The following is a 15,289-nucleotide window of genomic DNA, read 5'->3' on the forward strand; positions in this document are numbered from 1 at the left end:
ATGACAAGGGCATCACCCCAGCTGGGCTTGACCCCCAGCACCCCAGTCCCCACCGGAGTGAAACGGGGCTCCCTGGGGCTGCAGTTTGGGAGCAGCCCCACACAAGGAATGGAGAAGGGAGGGAATTATTTGCCTGTTCTCTTGCTTATGGCCTCGACGAGGCTGGAGGGGAAGTATCCGACGCGGTCGTTGCCGGTGCGGTTGTCGTGGATGCAGCCCTTCCATCGCCCGTCCACGTGTTGCTCCAGCACCTGCGGGCACGGCCGGGTCAGGGGCCGGTGTCACCAGCGGGGCCCCCCGGCCCCCCCGGCCGCACTCACCGTGATCACATCCCCGGCTTTCACGTTGAGGCTGGTCAGGTCGTAGTTGTTGCAATAATCCTTGATGGCCCGGACCTGCAGAGCGGCGGAAGCGTCTGCGGGAAGAGCGGGAATGGCGCTGGGTGCCCATGGAATGGAATCATGGAACGGTTTGGGTTGGAAGGGACCCTAAAGCTCGTCCAGTTCCAACCCCCTGCAATGAGCAGGGACGTCTTCAACTACATCAGGCTGCTCCAAACACACCCAGATGATGGCACATCCATCACCCGTGCCAGTATTTCACCACCCTCATTATAAAGAGCATTTCCCCTCTCATCCAGGCTCTATCCCCCTCTTTCAGTTTAAAACCATCACCCCTCATTCTATTGCAACAGGCCCTGCTAAAAAGTCTCTCCCCATCTTTCTTATAAGCTGCTCTTAAGAACTGAAAGCTGCTCTAAGCTGTCTCTTCTCCAAGCTGAACGACCCCAACTCCCTCAGCCATTCCTCAGAGGAGAGGTGCTCCATCCCTCCATTCCCAGTCCCCCCCCTACCCCGCAGCATCTGCTTGATCTCCTTGCTGGCCTGGCTGGTGGTGAACTGGTTGACGATGTCCAGAGCCGTTTGGTTGTAGGTGTTCCTGACGTGGGCATTGATCCCGCTCTGCAATAGCATGGAAAGAGCTTTGGAAGGCGCTGTCCTCCTCTCTGCCACCCCATCGGACCTCTTGGACCACTCTAAGACAGCTCCCTGTCCCCCCCAGCACCCTCCCCTCTATGAACACTCCGTGCTACATCCCCATCTGCGGGGTCACCCCCATCCCGCAGCGCTCTGGGGCGGGGGTCCTTACATCCAGCAGCAGCCGCACCACGTCGGTCTTGCCGCAGAGAGCCGCCTCATGCAGCGCCGTGCCCGCCTTGGTCTGCCGGTTGATGTCGATGCCAGCCTGGAGCAGCAGCCTGCAGCGGGGCAGGCGGTGGGCTCAGCCGGGGGCGGGGATGCACACACAGCTCCCGGTGCTGCCCCCTGCCCGCGGCACCCACCGGATGATGTCGATGTGGCCGTTCTTGGCGGCGAGGTGCAGGGGGCTGGTGCCGTTGGGGTCGGTGGCGTCCCCCGGCTTGGGCTCCAGCAGCGCCGCGCACATGTTGCTGTTCAGGAGCAGTTGCACCACCTGCAGCAGCGAGCACAGACGGAGCAGGGCTGCAACGGCGGCTCAGCCGCCTGCCACGGCCACGGCCCCGCTCCCAGCCCCGCTCCTGCCCCCTGCGCGCAGCCAGAGGGCCGGGTCCCCACCACTTCCCGTCCCTGGTGCTGCCCGGCGCTCCCCAAGGATGCTCCAGCATCGCCAGGGACGTCGCTATGTCCCCATCCTCTTCCCCTTGGGGTCCCCAGCCCTGTGAGCGCTTACCCCGACCCGCCCAAACTCGCACGCCAGGTCCAGAGGTGTCTTCCCGGAGTTGTCCATGATGCAGGGGTTGGACTGGTGCTGCAGGAGCATCTCTGACTGCGGAGGAGCGAGACCCCAGCTCGGCGAGGGCAGGGAGGGCAGCAGGGCCCCCCCCCGGCGCTGCCGGCCCCACCGTACCACGTCGTAGTGCCCGTGCTGAGCCGCCAAGTGCAGGGGGATCTGCCCCTCGTCCGACGGGATGTTCACGGAGGAGCCTGCTTTCAGCACCATCTTCATGGGCTCCTTCTTGCCTTGCCAAGCCGCGTAGTGCAGGGGCCGCATGCCTGTGTGCGGCCAGGCTGTGAGCCCCCCGGCGTGCCAGGGCACCCAGAGCCTGCAGAGGGGCAGGGGAGCACGGCCAGCACCCAGGGGCTTGCCTTTGTTGTCCTTGATGTCCACCGCAGCCTGCGCCTCCAGCAGCAGCGAGATGAGCTCCGTGTTGCCATTAAGAGCTGCATGGTGCAGAGCTGAGAACCTGGGGACCAGCCGCAGCGTCAGCGCCCATTGTCCCTGTCCCCCCGGCAGCATGACCTTCAGTCTGCCCCCGTCCCAGCACCCCAGGGCACCCGCTCTGTATCCTGCAACCCCCCACGTGCGTGTGTCCCCAAGCTCCCTGCGTACACCGAGCTCTACCTCCCTCCATGGGCTGAAGAAGCCACAAGGATTTAGACACAGCCATGTTTGAGGCAGGAGCCAGCCACGTCCCAGTGTGCAACCAGGGCCAGAGGCTGGGATGTGCCAGCATGGATGGGGCTTGGTCTCCAGCCCATCACGTTGCCTTGGGGCTCTGCAGCTGCAGGACAAACCCCACAGCCCATGCAGTGGGATGCAGAGATGGGGATGTGGCAAGGCTTGGAGCGGGGTCTGCTGTGTCTGCTCCAGGGATGCTGGAGCAAGCTGGTTGCAGATGAAACACTCCCTGAGGATGCTGAGAAGACCCCACAGGGCTGGAGGCAGGGCAGGCACAGGGGGGGTCCCCACTGAGGATGGGAGTGCCATGGAGCTGCCCTCCCTCCCCACTGACCCACTTACCCCAGCCTAGCCCTGGCAGCACGGCACAGGGGGGACCCAGGCTGCCAGATGGCAGCAGTGCCCCTGCCCGGTGCTGGGGGAAGCCCCCGGTCCTACATCCCGCTCTGCTTCCACAGCACCCGGGATGGCTGGGCCACGCCGGGAGGCTCATGGCTGGGAAGCAGGCCAGGAGCTGACCTACTTGCTGCTCCCGGCAGCAGCATCCTCCATGCGGCTGAGCTCACACCCGCTGCCTGCTGCTGCTGCGGGCCCTGTCGCACACAGCATCCCCATCCCATCCCATCCCATCCCCAGGCCACCTGGTGTCACTGGAGCACGGGAACACTGTGGACCCCAGTGGATGCCCCAGTGCCCAAGAGGCTGATGGGGCGATGATCCCATCTGACCTCCATCACCAGGACCCTGGTCAAGGGGGACACATCCGCTCTGGGTACCATGCTTCAGCCACCACGCTCCCCGCGGAGCTGCTGCCCGGGATGCGCTGCAGGAGCAGGGATGTGAGCAGACAGCTCCTGCGGAGCCGATCCCCAGCATCTGCTGGGGAAATGTCAGTGTTTTCCGCTCCAGCGCCCAGCTCAGATCTGTTCAAGATGGTGCCAATCGCAGCTCCCCCCCGGGGCTCCCTCAGGGGCTCTCCCCTGGCACAGCCCATCCGGCTGCAGTGGCCACTCTGTGCAGGGCACTGTTCCCTGGGGACACAGGCACAGTGGGTGCTCACCCATGGCACCCACCAGCCCTGCAGTCAGCAAGAGATGGGGACCTGAGGCACAGCAATGGGGCTGGATCCTTTCCAGGAGCATCACTGGAGGCCAGAGGTGGTGCAGGGCTGCTCCTGCACCCCCCAAGCCAGCCAGAGCCAGAGCAGGATGTGAGCAGGGCCCTGCCTGCAGCTCAGTGGGCATCCTACCCCTACCACAACACAGCCCTGTGGTGACGTACATCACCCCATGGCGCAAGGTGGTCCATGGGGTGATGCATCCCCTTGCCCTGCCCCACATCACACCCTCCAGCCCCTGCCCCATGCAGGCAGCACCAGGCACCCTCCCCACCGCTGGTTGATGCGCTCAGATGGGGGCACGGATGCCTGCACGCACACACACGCTCAGCTGCACATCTGCACGCTCGCATGCACCCATGCACGCGCACACGTGCTCATGCGTGGCTCAGCAGAGCTGATGTGCTGACGGTACCAAGGGATGCCCATTGCCACGGGGTGAGGATGAGGGACCTGGGCTGCTGCAGCCACGTGTTCTCCCATTCCTGACCTCTTCCGGCCCCTCTGCTCAGCACCATTTCCATGGGCACAGCAGACCCATCCCTGGGGACCAAGTGACATCGCCCAGCCCCGTGTCCTGCCACCCTGCTCAGCGCAGGGGGACCGTGCGGGTGCAGGGGAGGCTTTGCCCATCCAGACCCCAACTCCACCATTCCAGAGAGCCTGGTGTGCCCACACAAGACTTGCTCACTGCACCCTGCCATGCACACACCCCCAAGCACACGCACCCCCATCCGTGGCACCCCGCAGCGCGCGCACCCCACCGCATGCAGGGCTCCCACTCACCCATCGGTGTCTTGGAAGTTGACGTTGACTTTCTTTGCGGATCCGAGGAGCTCTGTGAGGGAGGGAAGGGGACAGCAACGTGAGGGCAGAGCAGCACAGGGGGTGGCCAGGGCAGGGACCCGGGGTGCAGCTCCAGATCTCCCTCCCCGCCGTGGATTTGGTTCCCTGCAGCTCCGCACATTTCCCACCCCACGCTTGCCTTTGTGGGCACACAAAGCACCTCGGGGCGATGCAATCCCATTAGCACCCGAGGAGGGATGGAGCCAGATTTACATGAGATTTATCAGGAAAGTGCCACTCAGGCTTTGCAGCGAGCCTGCTCTTCCTCACAGCCCAGCAGCGACACGGAGCAGGAGCAGGAGGAAGAGGAGGGTGGCTGCAGCACGGCAGAGCCCTGGGGTGGGGATGCAGGCCTGGTACCCACACCGGAAGGGGCAGCTTCACGCAGGGAAGGGAGACACGGAGCAGAGGGATGCTTCTGGTGCGTCATGGCCATGGCCTTGCTCATTGCCCCTGAGCTGTGTCTCCTGGTCAGCATCCCATTCATTGCGTGGCACAAAGGGCTGTGCTGGCAAACAGGGCACCAGCAGTAGGAAGAGTGGCTCTGACCCGTGAGCCTGGTCCATGGGTGATGGAGGGACCCAGGGGTGGCCAGGGTGGTGGCAGAGATTTCTCCCTTCCCATGCAGAGGCTCCCAGGCTCTGCACCCTCCTGCACCCCAGCAGCTCCCTGACAGCCCGAGCTGCAGGGCATTTGTTAATGGCACAGCCCTGTGCCAGTGGGTGAGAACTACAGAGGAGGGCTTCAGAACAGCCAGCACCATCAGCCCCCATCCCCGAGGGGATGTGGGGGGGCTGTGGGCCCAGAACCACAGGATCCCAGCCTGGTTTGTGTTGGAAGGGACCTTAAAGCTCCTCCAGCTCCAACCCCTGCCACGGGCAGGGACCCCTTCCACTGGAGCAGCTTGCTCCAAGCCCCTGTGTCCAACCTGGCCTTGAGCACTGCCAGGGATGGGGCAGCCACAGCTTCTCTGGGCACCCTGTGCCAGCGCCTCAGCAACCTCACGGGGAAGAGCTTCTGCCTTAGTTCTAACCTAAATCTACCCTGTTTAAACCCATTATCCACTGCCAGCATGAAGCCGCTGTCCTTCAAGGGCCCTGGTGCTGGTGCAAACATGGGGTTGATTCTCCACCAGTGCCACACCAGCTCCCACCATCTAGGACCTTGCCTTGGCTCCTTTTGGGTGCCACCATCCACATGCTGGTGGCACCCTGCTGTCACATAGAACCAACCCTATGGAACCCCATCAGCACAGTGCTGCACCTAAAGCCCTTTCCCTGGCCACTTTGAATCCGTGCCGGGGCCTGAGTGCACCAGGATGCTCACGGCCTCTGCCACAGCTTTAACCAAAGTCAAACCACTGCATGGCTGGAAGTCACTGACTAAGCACTTGGCACGGGCACTGATGGAAGTGCTAAAGAGATTTTGGCAGCCACAACCTCTCCTGCAGGTGCAGGAAGGAGGGATTCGCTGCTCCGGTGTGTTTGGTCGATGATGGTGACGGAAGATGCTGGGGATGGGTGTTAAGGGATGCAGCACCGATCCTCAGGCATTGCCCCATCCCAATTCCTTCCCGGGAGCAACCCGTGGTTAAAACCAAGCCCTGCAGACCTCCAGCTCTCTGCAAGGACCGGTTAACCCAAGCGGGGCCCGTCTTGGGGCTGGAGATCGGAGCCAGTGCTGGGCACGGTGCCGCTCCTGCGCCCGCCGGCTCCTTTTGTCCACATCCCTGGGGGTGCAGCTCGGCCCCCTTCTCCTGGGAGCTGTTTCTTGGCTCTGGACGGCAGCGGAAGCGGCGCTGGGCTCCTCTCCATCAGCACTGAATAGCACCTTTGTTGGGGAGCTTGGCCACAGCTCCGGGCTGGCGGGGAGCAGCTCACCCCGTCCGCTGCGGTCAGTCCTGATGCTGTGGGCTTCTGCCCATCAGCAACGTCCAGCTCTTCCCAGGGGAGCACAGGGGTGGGATGTGGGGGCTGTTCCCCCACAATGGGGACTGGTGTGGTTTGTTCATGTGTTAAATGAGCAGTGTGGATGCTCCATCACGTGGAGCTTGGGCTTTCGGTTGCTGGAAGGAGGATGCGAGGAGCTGGCAGTGGGCATCCTGCAGTACCCTGGCCCTCCCCATGCCTTCAGGCCCCTGCTGGTGTCCCTGTCACTCCCTGTGACCCAGCAGTGGCACTTCTTAGGCATCAGGAAGAAAACTCTTCCCTGTGAGGGTGCTGGGGCGCTGGCACGGGGTGCCCAGAGAAGCTGTGGCTGAGCCTGGACCCCAACCAGACCCTTGGCACAGCCCCACTGCAGCTTGGAGCCTGCAATTCCCAGTGCAGCGGGAGCAGGACCCGCACCCAACACATCACCAGATCCACAGCCCGGGCTCACCTCAGCCCCACTGCTGCTGCCTGGGATCTGCAGCCTGGATTGGGAAGCGAGATGTGGGAGAGCTCGGTAGTGGCTGGGAAGCACAAGGAAAACTCCTCCATTAACAAGGGAGAGGGAAGGGAGCAGGAAGGGAGCTGCCAAGTGAAAATACGAGCCACAAAAGGAGAGAACACGGCGGGGAGGAGAGAGCAGGGCTCCTGCACGGCCACGCTGCCAGCGGGCAACGAGTGTGCCCCTGGCCACCCTCCCTGCGGGATCACAGAGGGGTGACACAGAGCACCGAGCACCCATGAGCACCATCCTGCACAGAGACAGGTGCTGGGGCCACCAGGCAGATGCTGAGAGGGAGCACAGGGAGGGCATTGGTACCCCCAGCACTGGGACCCTTCGACTGGACCCTCTCAGTGTCCTTGGGACACCTCAGTGTCCTCTCCTTGCTCGCCATGGGGTGCTCAGCTGATGCTCTCCTTGCGCCCCGCCCCATGGCACAGTCCCCCCGCAGCTCTCAGAGCAGCTTGCAAAGGCCGGTGGCGCTGAGCAGGGTCCGTGGGACCGCAGGGCAGGGGGATGCGCTGCGGGATGCAGCGAGCCCCAGCCCCGGCACCTCCAGCTCCATCCCGCAGCCCCTGCATGCCGCGGGAGCCGCAGCCGCCTCCATAGGCACCGACTACAAACAGCTCCTGCCGCGGGTGCACAGAGCCGCGGGGAGCGCAGCCCGGCCACGGCTCCAGAAGCGCCTCCGCTTGAACACCGGGAGCACGGGAGCTGGATGCGCGCTCGGGTTCAGCCTCCGAGCCCCACACCGGCCCCGCACCGGCCACAGCCCCGGGGAGGGGGGGGGGGGGCACCGCGATGGCGGCCGATGCACGAGAAGGATGCACATGTGGGGTGGGCACGCAGGCAGAGCGGCTCTGACAGAACATGGGGCCACCTGCGTGGCACCATGGACCCCAGTGCCGTGCACAAACACTGCCCTGGGTACCCCGGTGCATGCCACAGGGATACCCCTGTGCCCAGCCACTGCTCCTGACATCCTGGTGTGTGCCATGGGGACACCTATGCCCAGCTGCTGCTCCTAGTGTATGCCACAGAGATTGCCCAGTGACCAACCATTGCTCTGGGTATCTCAGTGCACGCCACAGAGTGGCCACCACGCCCAACCACTGCTCCTGGCATCCTGGTGAGTGCCATGGGGAGACCGCTGCTCTCAACCACTGCTCTGGGCATCCCAGTGTATGCAGCAGGGAAAGGCCAGTGCACAACCACTGCTCCGAGCATCCTCACACATGCAATGGAAGTCCCCTGTGCCCACCTGCTGCTCTGGGCATCCCAGTGCATGCCATAGGGAGACCCCTGTGTCCAACCACTGCTCTGGGCATCCCGGTGCGTGCCGCACTGAGACCCCCATGCCCATCTACAGCTCCAGGCATCCTGGTGCACGCTGCAGGGTGACTCCCATGTACAATCACTGCTCCGGGCATCCCGGTGCGTGACATGAGGAGATCCCCATGCCCAGCTGCTCCAGCCCTGTCGCTACACACATGTCCAAAGCCACAGCCCCACACAATGGAACTCCTCAGTGCCTCGGGGGGGGGGGCCCTTTCCATCCCCAGCAGCGGGTCCATGCAGTGCTCAGGCGCCAGCCCCCTGCATCCGCAGGCAGAGCCGCGCCAGCAGCGATCGATGCCCATCCGGGGCGCGGGGGCTCCCGGCCAAGCCCCCGCTGACAAAGCACATCCCGGCTCCTGCCAGCTCGCAGGGAGCGGGGCTGCTCCAAGCAGATGGCTCCAGCCTCCGCGGTATCAACATCTACTTAATGAGGGGAAAACCATCGCTGCTTCCCCCCCCCCCTTCTCTTGGTGGCAGTGAAGAATGAGCCAGGGCAATCCCCTACATCCTTATCTCCATCCTTTCCATCACCCTGCCGCAGTGGTCCCCTCCTCTCCATCCTCATCATCCCTGTCACCCCCTTATCCCCGGCCCATGTGGGCAGCAGGATTCAATATGTTCCCCCCCCCCCCCGCCCCAAACACAATGGGTGCCCTCAGGAGCAAGCACCCCTGAGGAAGGCAAAGCAAGGGAGGAGGACCCCGCAGCAGCATCGCCGTGAGCTGCCGGATAAAGGAAGCATCCAAAATAGCTGCTCTTAATTATATCCTTGCTGACGAGTGCCACGCAAACAACGGGCGCTGCACGAGGAGCAGGGGCAAAAGGGGGCTTATCCCCTCGCAGGAGGGATTGGGGTCCCCATGGGGGCATGTGCATGGGCAGAGCTCGTGGCCACGAGCTCTGCCCATGCACATGCCCCCATGGGGACCCCACAGAGGTGGGCAGAGCATCCCCGACTCCAGGGAGCCGGTCCTTGCTGCTGACAGGCAGCAAGAAGCTTGTACTCTCGCAGCCAAGGTCGTGTCAAGCGCGATGCTCGGATGCTAATGAAGCCGTTATCGTCTTCTGATCGATTCGGGCTGTATAAATAATGCACCGGGAAGCTCTGGGACATGGGAAGGGATTGCCTGGGGCAAAGAGGTGGCAGGGATGGGGTGGGCCTAATGCAGTTCAGTTCCCAACACAGCTGGATAACAACTGCCCATCACAGCTGGATAATGACTGACCAGCATAGCTGGATGCACCAGTGACCACAACTGGACAACAACTCCCCATCACAGCTGGACATACGCTGCTCATCACAGCTGGATACCCCAGTTTCCATCACAACTGGATAACTACTGCCCATTACAGCTGGATGCACCAGTGACCATCACAGCTGGACATGCACCAGCTGGATAACTACTGCCCATCACAGCTGGACAACAATCACCCATCACAGCTACATGCACCAGTGACCATTACAGCTGGATAACAGCAGCTGGATGCACCAGTGCCCATCACAGCTGGGCACACACCACTTGCCACAGCTGGAAACCCCAATGCCCATCACAGCTGGAAAACAACTGCCCTACACAGATGGATACCCCAGTGCTCATCACAGCTGGAAAACAACTGCCCATCACAGCTGGACACTCACAACTGAGTGCCCCAGGGCCATCACAAGCCCTTCCCCAAATCACAAGGCACTTGTGGAGGATGCTGCCCCGTGCCCAGCGCAGGCTCCGGGTGCCCGTCCCTCACACGGAGCCTTCCCTGGGGAGCTGGGAATCAGCGCTAGGGAATCGATCGGCTGTGGCAGCCTGAGTCACGGTGCTGCAGCAGCGCAGGGCTGTCCCCTGGGGCCAGGATGAAGCAACTTAAACGCAGCTTTCAAGAGGCTGTGGGGACTCCTCCGTGATTTCATTTTCAAAAATAGGGAAACTTTCTGCTCCCAAGGGAGTCCGAGGGGCTGATCCCTGCAGCAGGAGCAGGAGGAGGCAGGGATGGAGGACATGGCTGTACTCAAGGCAGAGCCAACCTGGGGCTGGGAGCCATGCAAGGGACCCAGCACCCCACAGTACCCACCAGTGCCAGGCTCATCAGCAGAGCATCCTGGCTCTCCCTGCATCAACGAGCCTTATCCTCACCCGACCTTTCCTTGTGGTGCCATAAAGCCTGCCCAAGCCATGCAGCATCCCCCAGGATCTTCCCCAGCCCCAGTCTGGGGCTCAGCCATGCAGCCCCCCAGCTCTACAGACCCTTCCTGCTGTGAATCCCCAGCAGCCTCCTGCCCATTCCATGCTGCTGGACAAACCCGCTGACCCTTGAATAACACACGGTGCTGCGCTGTTCTGCCGTGCCCCTGGCTCGGCCCTGTGCAAGCAGGGATGCAGGAAGCCGGTGACAGGGATGGGTGCAGGCAGCGCACTGGGGACACGCGGTGTCACGCTCAGCTCCATGGAACCAGCTCCAAGCATCGCTCCAGCCCGGTGCCAGCCGCACGCCCACCCTCGTCTCTGCGGAAACGCGTGTTGGTGTCGCTTGCATTGAGAGCCCGTCCCCCCCGCGCCGAGGCAGCAGCGAACAGGTAATTTCCAGTAATCACCGCGGCTGGAAGGAGTCACCGCCGACACACGGCGAGGCTGCCGCGGCAGGGGACGGGATGGGGCTGCTCGGAGCTACCGTCAGCATCCACCCCTCCATCCGCATCCCGGCACCGCGCGTCCCCGGTGCCCGAGCAGCGGCTGCCCAGGACACGAGGGCAGAGGGAGGCAGACGCTGGCACCACTCACCTCCATCCCAGGGCTGCCCAGCTCCATCCTCCCCATCCTCATCCTCACCTCCTCTGCGGAGCCAGGGAACCCTGGGAGGACCAACCCAGCCGTGCTGGCCTGCAGGGAGGGACCGGGAGCTTTGGGTTGCTTAAAGCATCATTAACTAATGAGTAGTCGCTATCATCTGACCTCCCACGAACCCTGCTGCAGCCCAGCATCACTGGGAAGTGTGGGGAGCTCCCCAGCATACACAGAGCATGTGCCTGCGTGCATGCATGTGCATGCAGGTGGGCCAGATAAATAAGGCGGCACCCAGCGCTGTCCCCAGGATGGCAATGGGGGACCCCTGCTCCATCGCTGCTGGGAGACGGGGTTTAAAGGCAGCCCCAGGACCCGCACACGCCGGGGCAGAGCCATCCCGGAGGATGCAGCAGCTGCGGAGCTGCACAGAGCGAGGAGCGCGCTGTAAACAGCCCAGCTGCAATGCAGGAGCCGGGCAGGCGGCTGCTTTGTCTGCTCCAACCGCTCCGGCGGCCGAAAACCGAGCGGGGCCTCAGCGAGGAGGAGGAGGGGACGCGGAGCCGCGCCGCTGGCACACATCTGGAAGGGATCAAGCTGCTGCTGCCGCCGCTGCTGAGAGCCCGGCACCGAGCCCCGCAGCAGGCCGGGGAGGAGGCACTGCCGGAGCAGCCATGGGCACACAGGGCAGACGCACACGGGCACACGCATGCACACCGATGCAGAGGCACACACCACACACGGATGCACGCATGTACCTGGCCACATAGAACCACAGAATCACAGCACGGTTTGGCTTGGAAAGAACCTTAAGAACACCTAGTTCCAATGCCCTGCCACGGCGCACGGATGCTCATACACACACGGATGCAGACGGGCACACACAGGCACACTGGCAGAGTAGCGCTGGTGCAGAGCACCTGGGGATGGTGCTCGGAGAATCAGTGTCCAGGCTGTGCCCATAGCAGCTGCTTGGGCACCATCTCCATCCTCTCCATCTCCAGCTGATCCAGGCCATGGGGATCCCATCATCCCAGTGCACCCCAGCCACACAAGCACCTTGATCCGCTTGGTTCTTGCCATGCAGCCAGCGCTGACCTTGCTGGTGAGACCCAAGGAGACCCATGCAGACCAGTGGCTCTTCCCAGCACCGCGCTTCCCTGGCCGATGGCTCACGCCATGCACCGGTACCCATCCATCACCAGAGCAGGCCCAGCAGCGCAGTGCCATCAGGCTGAGCCAGGGCCGGTGCAGCATCCCCAGCTTCCCATTTCTCAGGCTGATTGCTCCTGTCGCTGCGGAGCCCAGCGTTAAACACCTCATTTTCTGCTCCCGTATCGAGTTGGAAAATACTATTAACATTTCATTACAGCTTAAAGATCCCTCTCAGCCCAGCACAGAGCCGGTCTGCCGGCGGGATCGCTCCTGTGCCAGGCAGGATGTGCTGGACCCTGTTGCTCCAAGGAGAGGGGACCAGGAGGGTGAATCCACATGTCCCAGCTGCAGGATGGGATGGTAACCTGGGACAGGGGTGGACATCAGTGCTGCACTAACCCAGCACAGCCCATCCTCGTGGTACCCCTGGCCACAGGTGGGACACAGCAAGGTGATGGAGTAGCACCAGGATGGGAGCACCATGGCAAACACATGCAAGAGCAGCCCTGAGCATCACCCCAGAGCCAAGCAGCCCCCTCCACCACTCACCCTGCCAGCAATAGCACAGCTCTTGAGGAGCCAGCACTGCTTTGGCCTCCACTGGGACCCTGCCACAGCACTGTGCAGCTGCCATCCAGGAGCATTGCCTCCGTAGGGTGGAGGACGCTGCAGATGGTGCAGCATCCCACTCCCTCCTGCAGGCACAAGGGGAGCAGGAATGGGTTGGGGGCACCCCAAGCCAAGGACGGGGCTGATCAGAGCCTTTCCCACTGGCTTGGAAAGGGAGGGAAGAGTTAAAGGGAGCACAGAGCAGGGGAGAGGAGCCAGACGCCAGCCTGGCTACTGGAAACCACGATGGGCTGGCAGAGAAGGGACTGCAGATGGGGCTCAGAGCACCCACAGCACCATCACCCTCATCCCTGCCATGCTGGGAGCATCACCCACCACAGCACCCGGCAGCAAGGTCCTGGTGTGGAAAACAGCCAGAATCAGTGGCCATGGGAGAGCCACGGGCACAAGGGGCCGCCCAGAGCTGGCAAAGGGCGAATTGGTGTCAAGCCAGGCGAATTTGGGACTGTGCAAGAGAATCGAGGCCAGCGAGGGAGCCTCAAGCTGGGATTGGAGCCGCCGGCTCACAGCTCCTTTGCTCCGCAGCAGCCAACAGCCCCGGGTCCTCTGCAGCATCCTATGGCAAACAGGGACCCCACAATGGGAGGCTAAAGGAGGGTTTGGACCCACAGTTCCAGCCCAGCCGCAGTGGGGAGGCAAGGAGATGTAAACCAAGGAGCAGCGCCCCAGGCTGAGCAGGAACCCCGCGCTGGAAGGGAACTTGGCACCCGCCAGCCTGCACCCTCCTGCCAAGTCCTGCTGGGAGCGAGCTTCACACACGGGCTGGAAGCCCCGAGAAGTTTGTAAGGGACCTGCTGGCACCATTAAACACAGCAGCAGCAGGAGCTGCTCAGCCTGGACGGCCCCGAGGCCCCGTGCCTGGGATGCACCAGCATCGCCTGGTGCCAGCATCACCCCACGCCGGCATCACCACCCGCATCCCAATGTTTCACCCCTTAATCTGTGCCAAGGGGATCAGGGAGGGCCATGGGGATACATGGGGGGAGCCAGCATCCCTTAGGCCAAGCTGACCCGGGATCTGGACCTGCAGCCACTTCCTCCTGCTCAACACCGATGGCTCCAGAGGCTGCAGCACCCAGGGGCTCCGGTGTCCCAGCCAGCTCCCTCCTGCCCAGGCTTCCTCCCAGTGCCCGCGGCCAAGGAGCAGGAGCCATGAGATGCTGGCAGCACCGGGGAGGTTTCCGGTGCCAGCGGGGGGACCCGGGCAGCTCCGGCACCCTGGGCACTGCCCCACAATTGGATTTGCAGCTGCCCGGCCTTTTACTGCATGGAAATTGAATTGTGAAATGTCAAAGACATTTCCCAACTGCGCCATATTAGCCTGGTTTTATTAAATCCTGTGATCAGAGGAGATTATTAATGCAATCAAATGCAGGCAACACAAAGACCCAGCCCAGAATTAACTGGCCATAGGGCAGGAGGCAGCCAGCAAGGTCCTGCCCAGGAAGTCCCTGTTCCCAAGGGATCTGGCTCCTGTTCCCACTGTCCCGCATCCCGCTGAGCTGCTGCAGCTCCATTCGCATCCCGGGATGTTTCCCACGGGATGGCAGCACCCCAGAGGGTGATGAACTCCCTGAGCCTTGGGGTCCCTGCCCTGCTACCAGGCCCGCGCTGCCTGCACCAGGCTCATCCATCCAAGGAGCTGCCTGGCTCCTGTCCTGGGCTTTTCACTACTGGGGAGCTCTTCCTGCCCGGCACAGCCAGAGTTTGGCTGGAGGCAGCCACAGCCTGGGCTGGGTTACTCTTGCTTAGAGGGATGCAGCGCTCCACAGCGGGATCCAGAGCCCAGCCGGGCAGCTCCAGCATCCCAGCCGGCCACATGAGGACACGAGCCCTGATGTACGGGGGACCAGGATGGCACCGAGGGCCAGGCATGGGGTGGGCAGCGCAGCTCTGCAGGGTGCAGCCCCAGCTCCCAGCCCCACGTCCAGGCTGCAGTCAGCCCGTGCCACGCTGGATGCTCACCCTGCCTTGTGCTGGGACATCCTTGCTGCATGGAAGCTCTTTGCAACCCCCCCCAGCCCAATGGGAGAAGCCGGGCACAGGGTCCAACCCTTGGCTCAACATCCCTCCTATGGCACCAGTGGGTGCCAGACAGGAGCTGCTTCCAAAGGGAAAAGCCGCTGGCAGCATCAGCCTCACAGGGAAGCAGCCTCCTCGCTCCAACATTCCACAGCCAAGGAACTACAGCTCCTCTGTACATCACAGCACCCTCTCCTGCTTCCCAAAGCCCCAGGCGCCTGGGACAGGGACAGGCATGGATGCTGCTAGGGACACCCCAGCGCCCCATCCCATGCCATGGTGCCCGGGGCCAGGGAACGGAGGGGAAAACGCCAAGTCACCACAATTCTTCGAGGTAGCACCGGGAGGAGGGAGCAGGGAGGGGAACAGTTTTGCTGCCAAATCCCTGCATCTGATTTGCGTAACTTTCAGACAACCTCATCAATTATGGATGCCCGGGAAGCAAGCGCGGTGCGCGCTGCGGCCGGCCCGGGCCCCACAAACTCGTACTCCTCCGGCTAAATCGGGCCCCACGTCACCATGGCAACCCGTGGTAATT

The 15,289-nt window shown here is 62.9% G+C and overlaps 1 protein-coding gene across 3 annotated transcripts in view; it reads right to left on the bottom strand.

Annotated features, from left to right (window-relative positions):
* CASKIN1 (CASK interacting protein 1) overlaps positions 1-15,289 on the bottom strand; it is a 31,221-nt gene that overhangs the window by 13,766 nt on the left and 2,166 nt on the right. For all 3 annotated transcript variants that reach the window (XM_061473192.1, XM_061473193.1, XM_061473191.1), the window contains exons 2-10: positions 4,343-4,394; positions 2,127-2,224; positions 1,888-2,033; positions 1,711-1,806; positions 1,343-1,473; positions 1,150-1,258; positions 854-962; positions 321-415; positions 134-251 (exon numbers count right to left, since the gene is read on the bottom strand). In XM_061473192.1, coding sequence (XP_061329176.1) covers positions 134-251; positions 321-415; positions 854-962; positions 1,150-1,258; positions 1,343-1,473; positions 1,711-1,806; positions 1,888-2,033; positions 2,127-2,224; positions 4,343-4,394 — 954 coding nt within the window. The remainder of the gene's footprint in view (positions 1-133; positions 252-320; positions 416-853; positions 963-1,149; positions 1,259-1,342; positions 1,474-1,710; positions 1,807-1,887; positions 2,034-2,126; positions 2,225-4,342; positions 4,395-15,289) is intronic.

Source organism: Pezoporus flaviventris, unplaced genomic scaffold (assembly GCF_033815535.1).
Source record: "Pezoporus flaviventris isolate CSIRO_AGI_PZ_B2104156 unplaced genomic scaffold, CSIRO_AGI_Pfla_v1 ptg000078l, whole genome shotgun sequence".
Classification (NCBI taxonomy): Eukaryota; Metazoa; Chordata; class Aves; order Psittaciformes; family Psittacidae; genus Pezoporus; species Pezoporus flaviventris.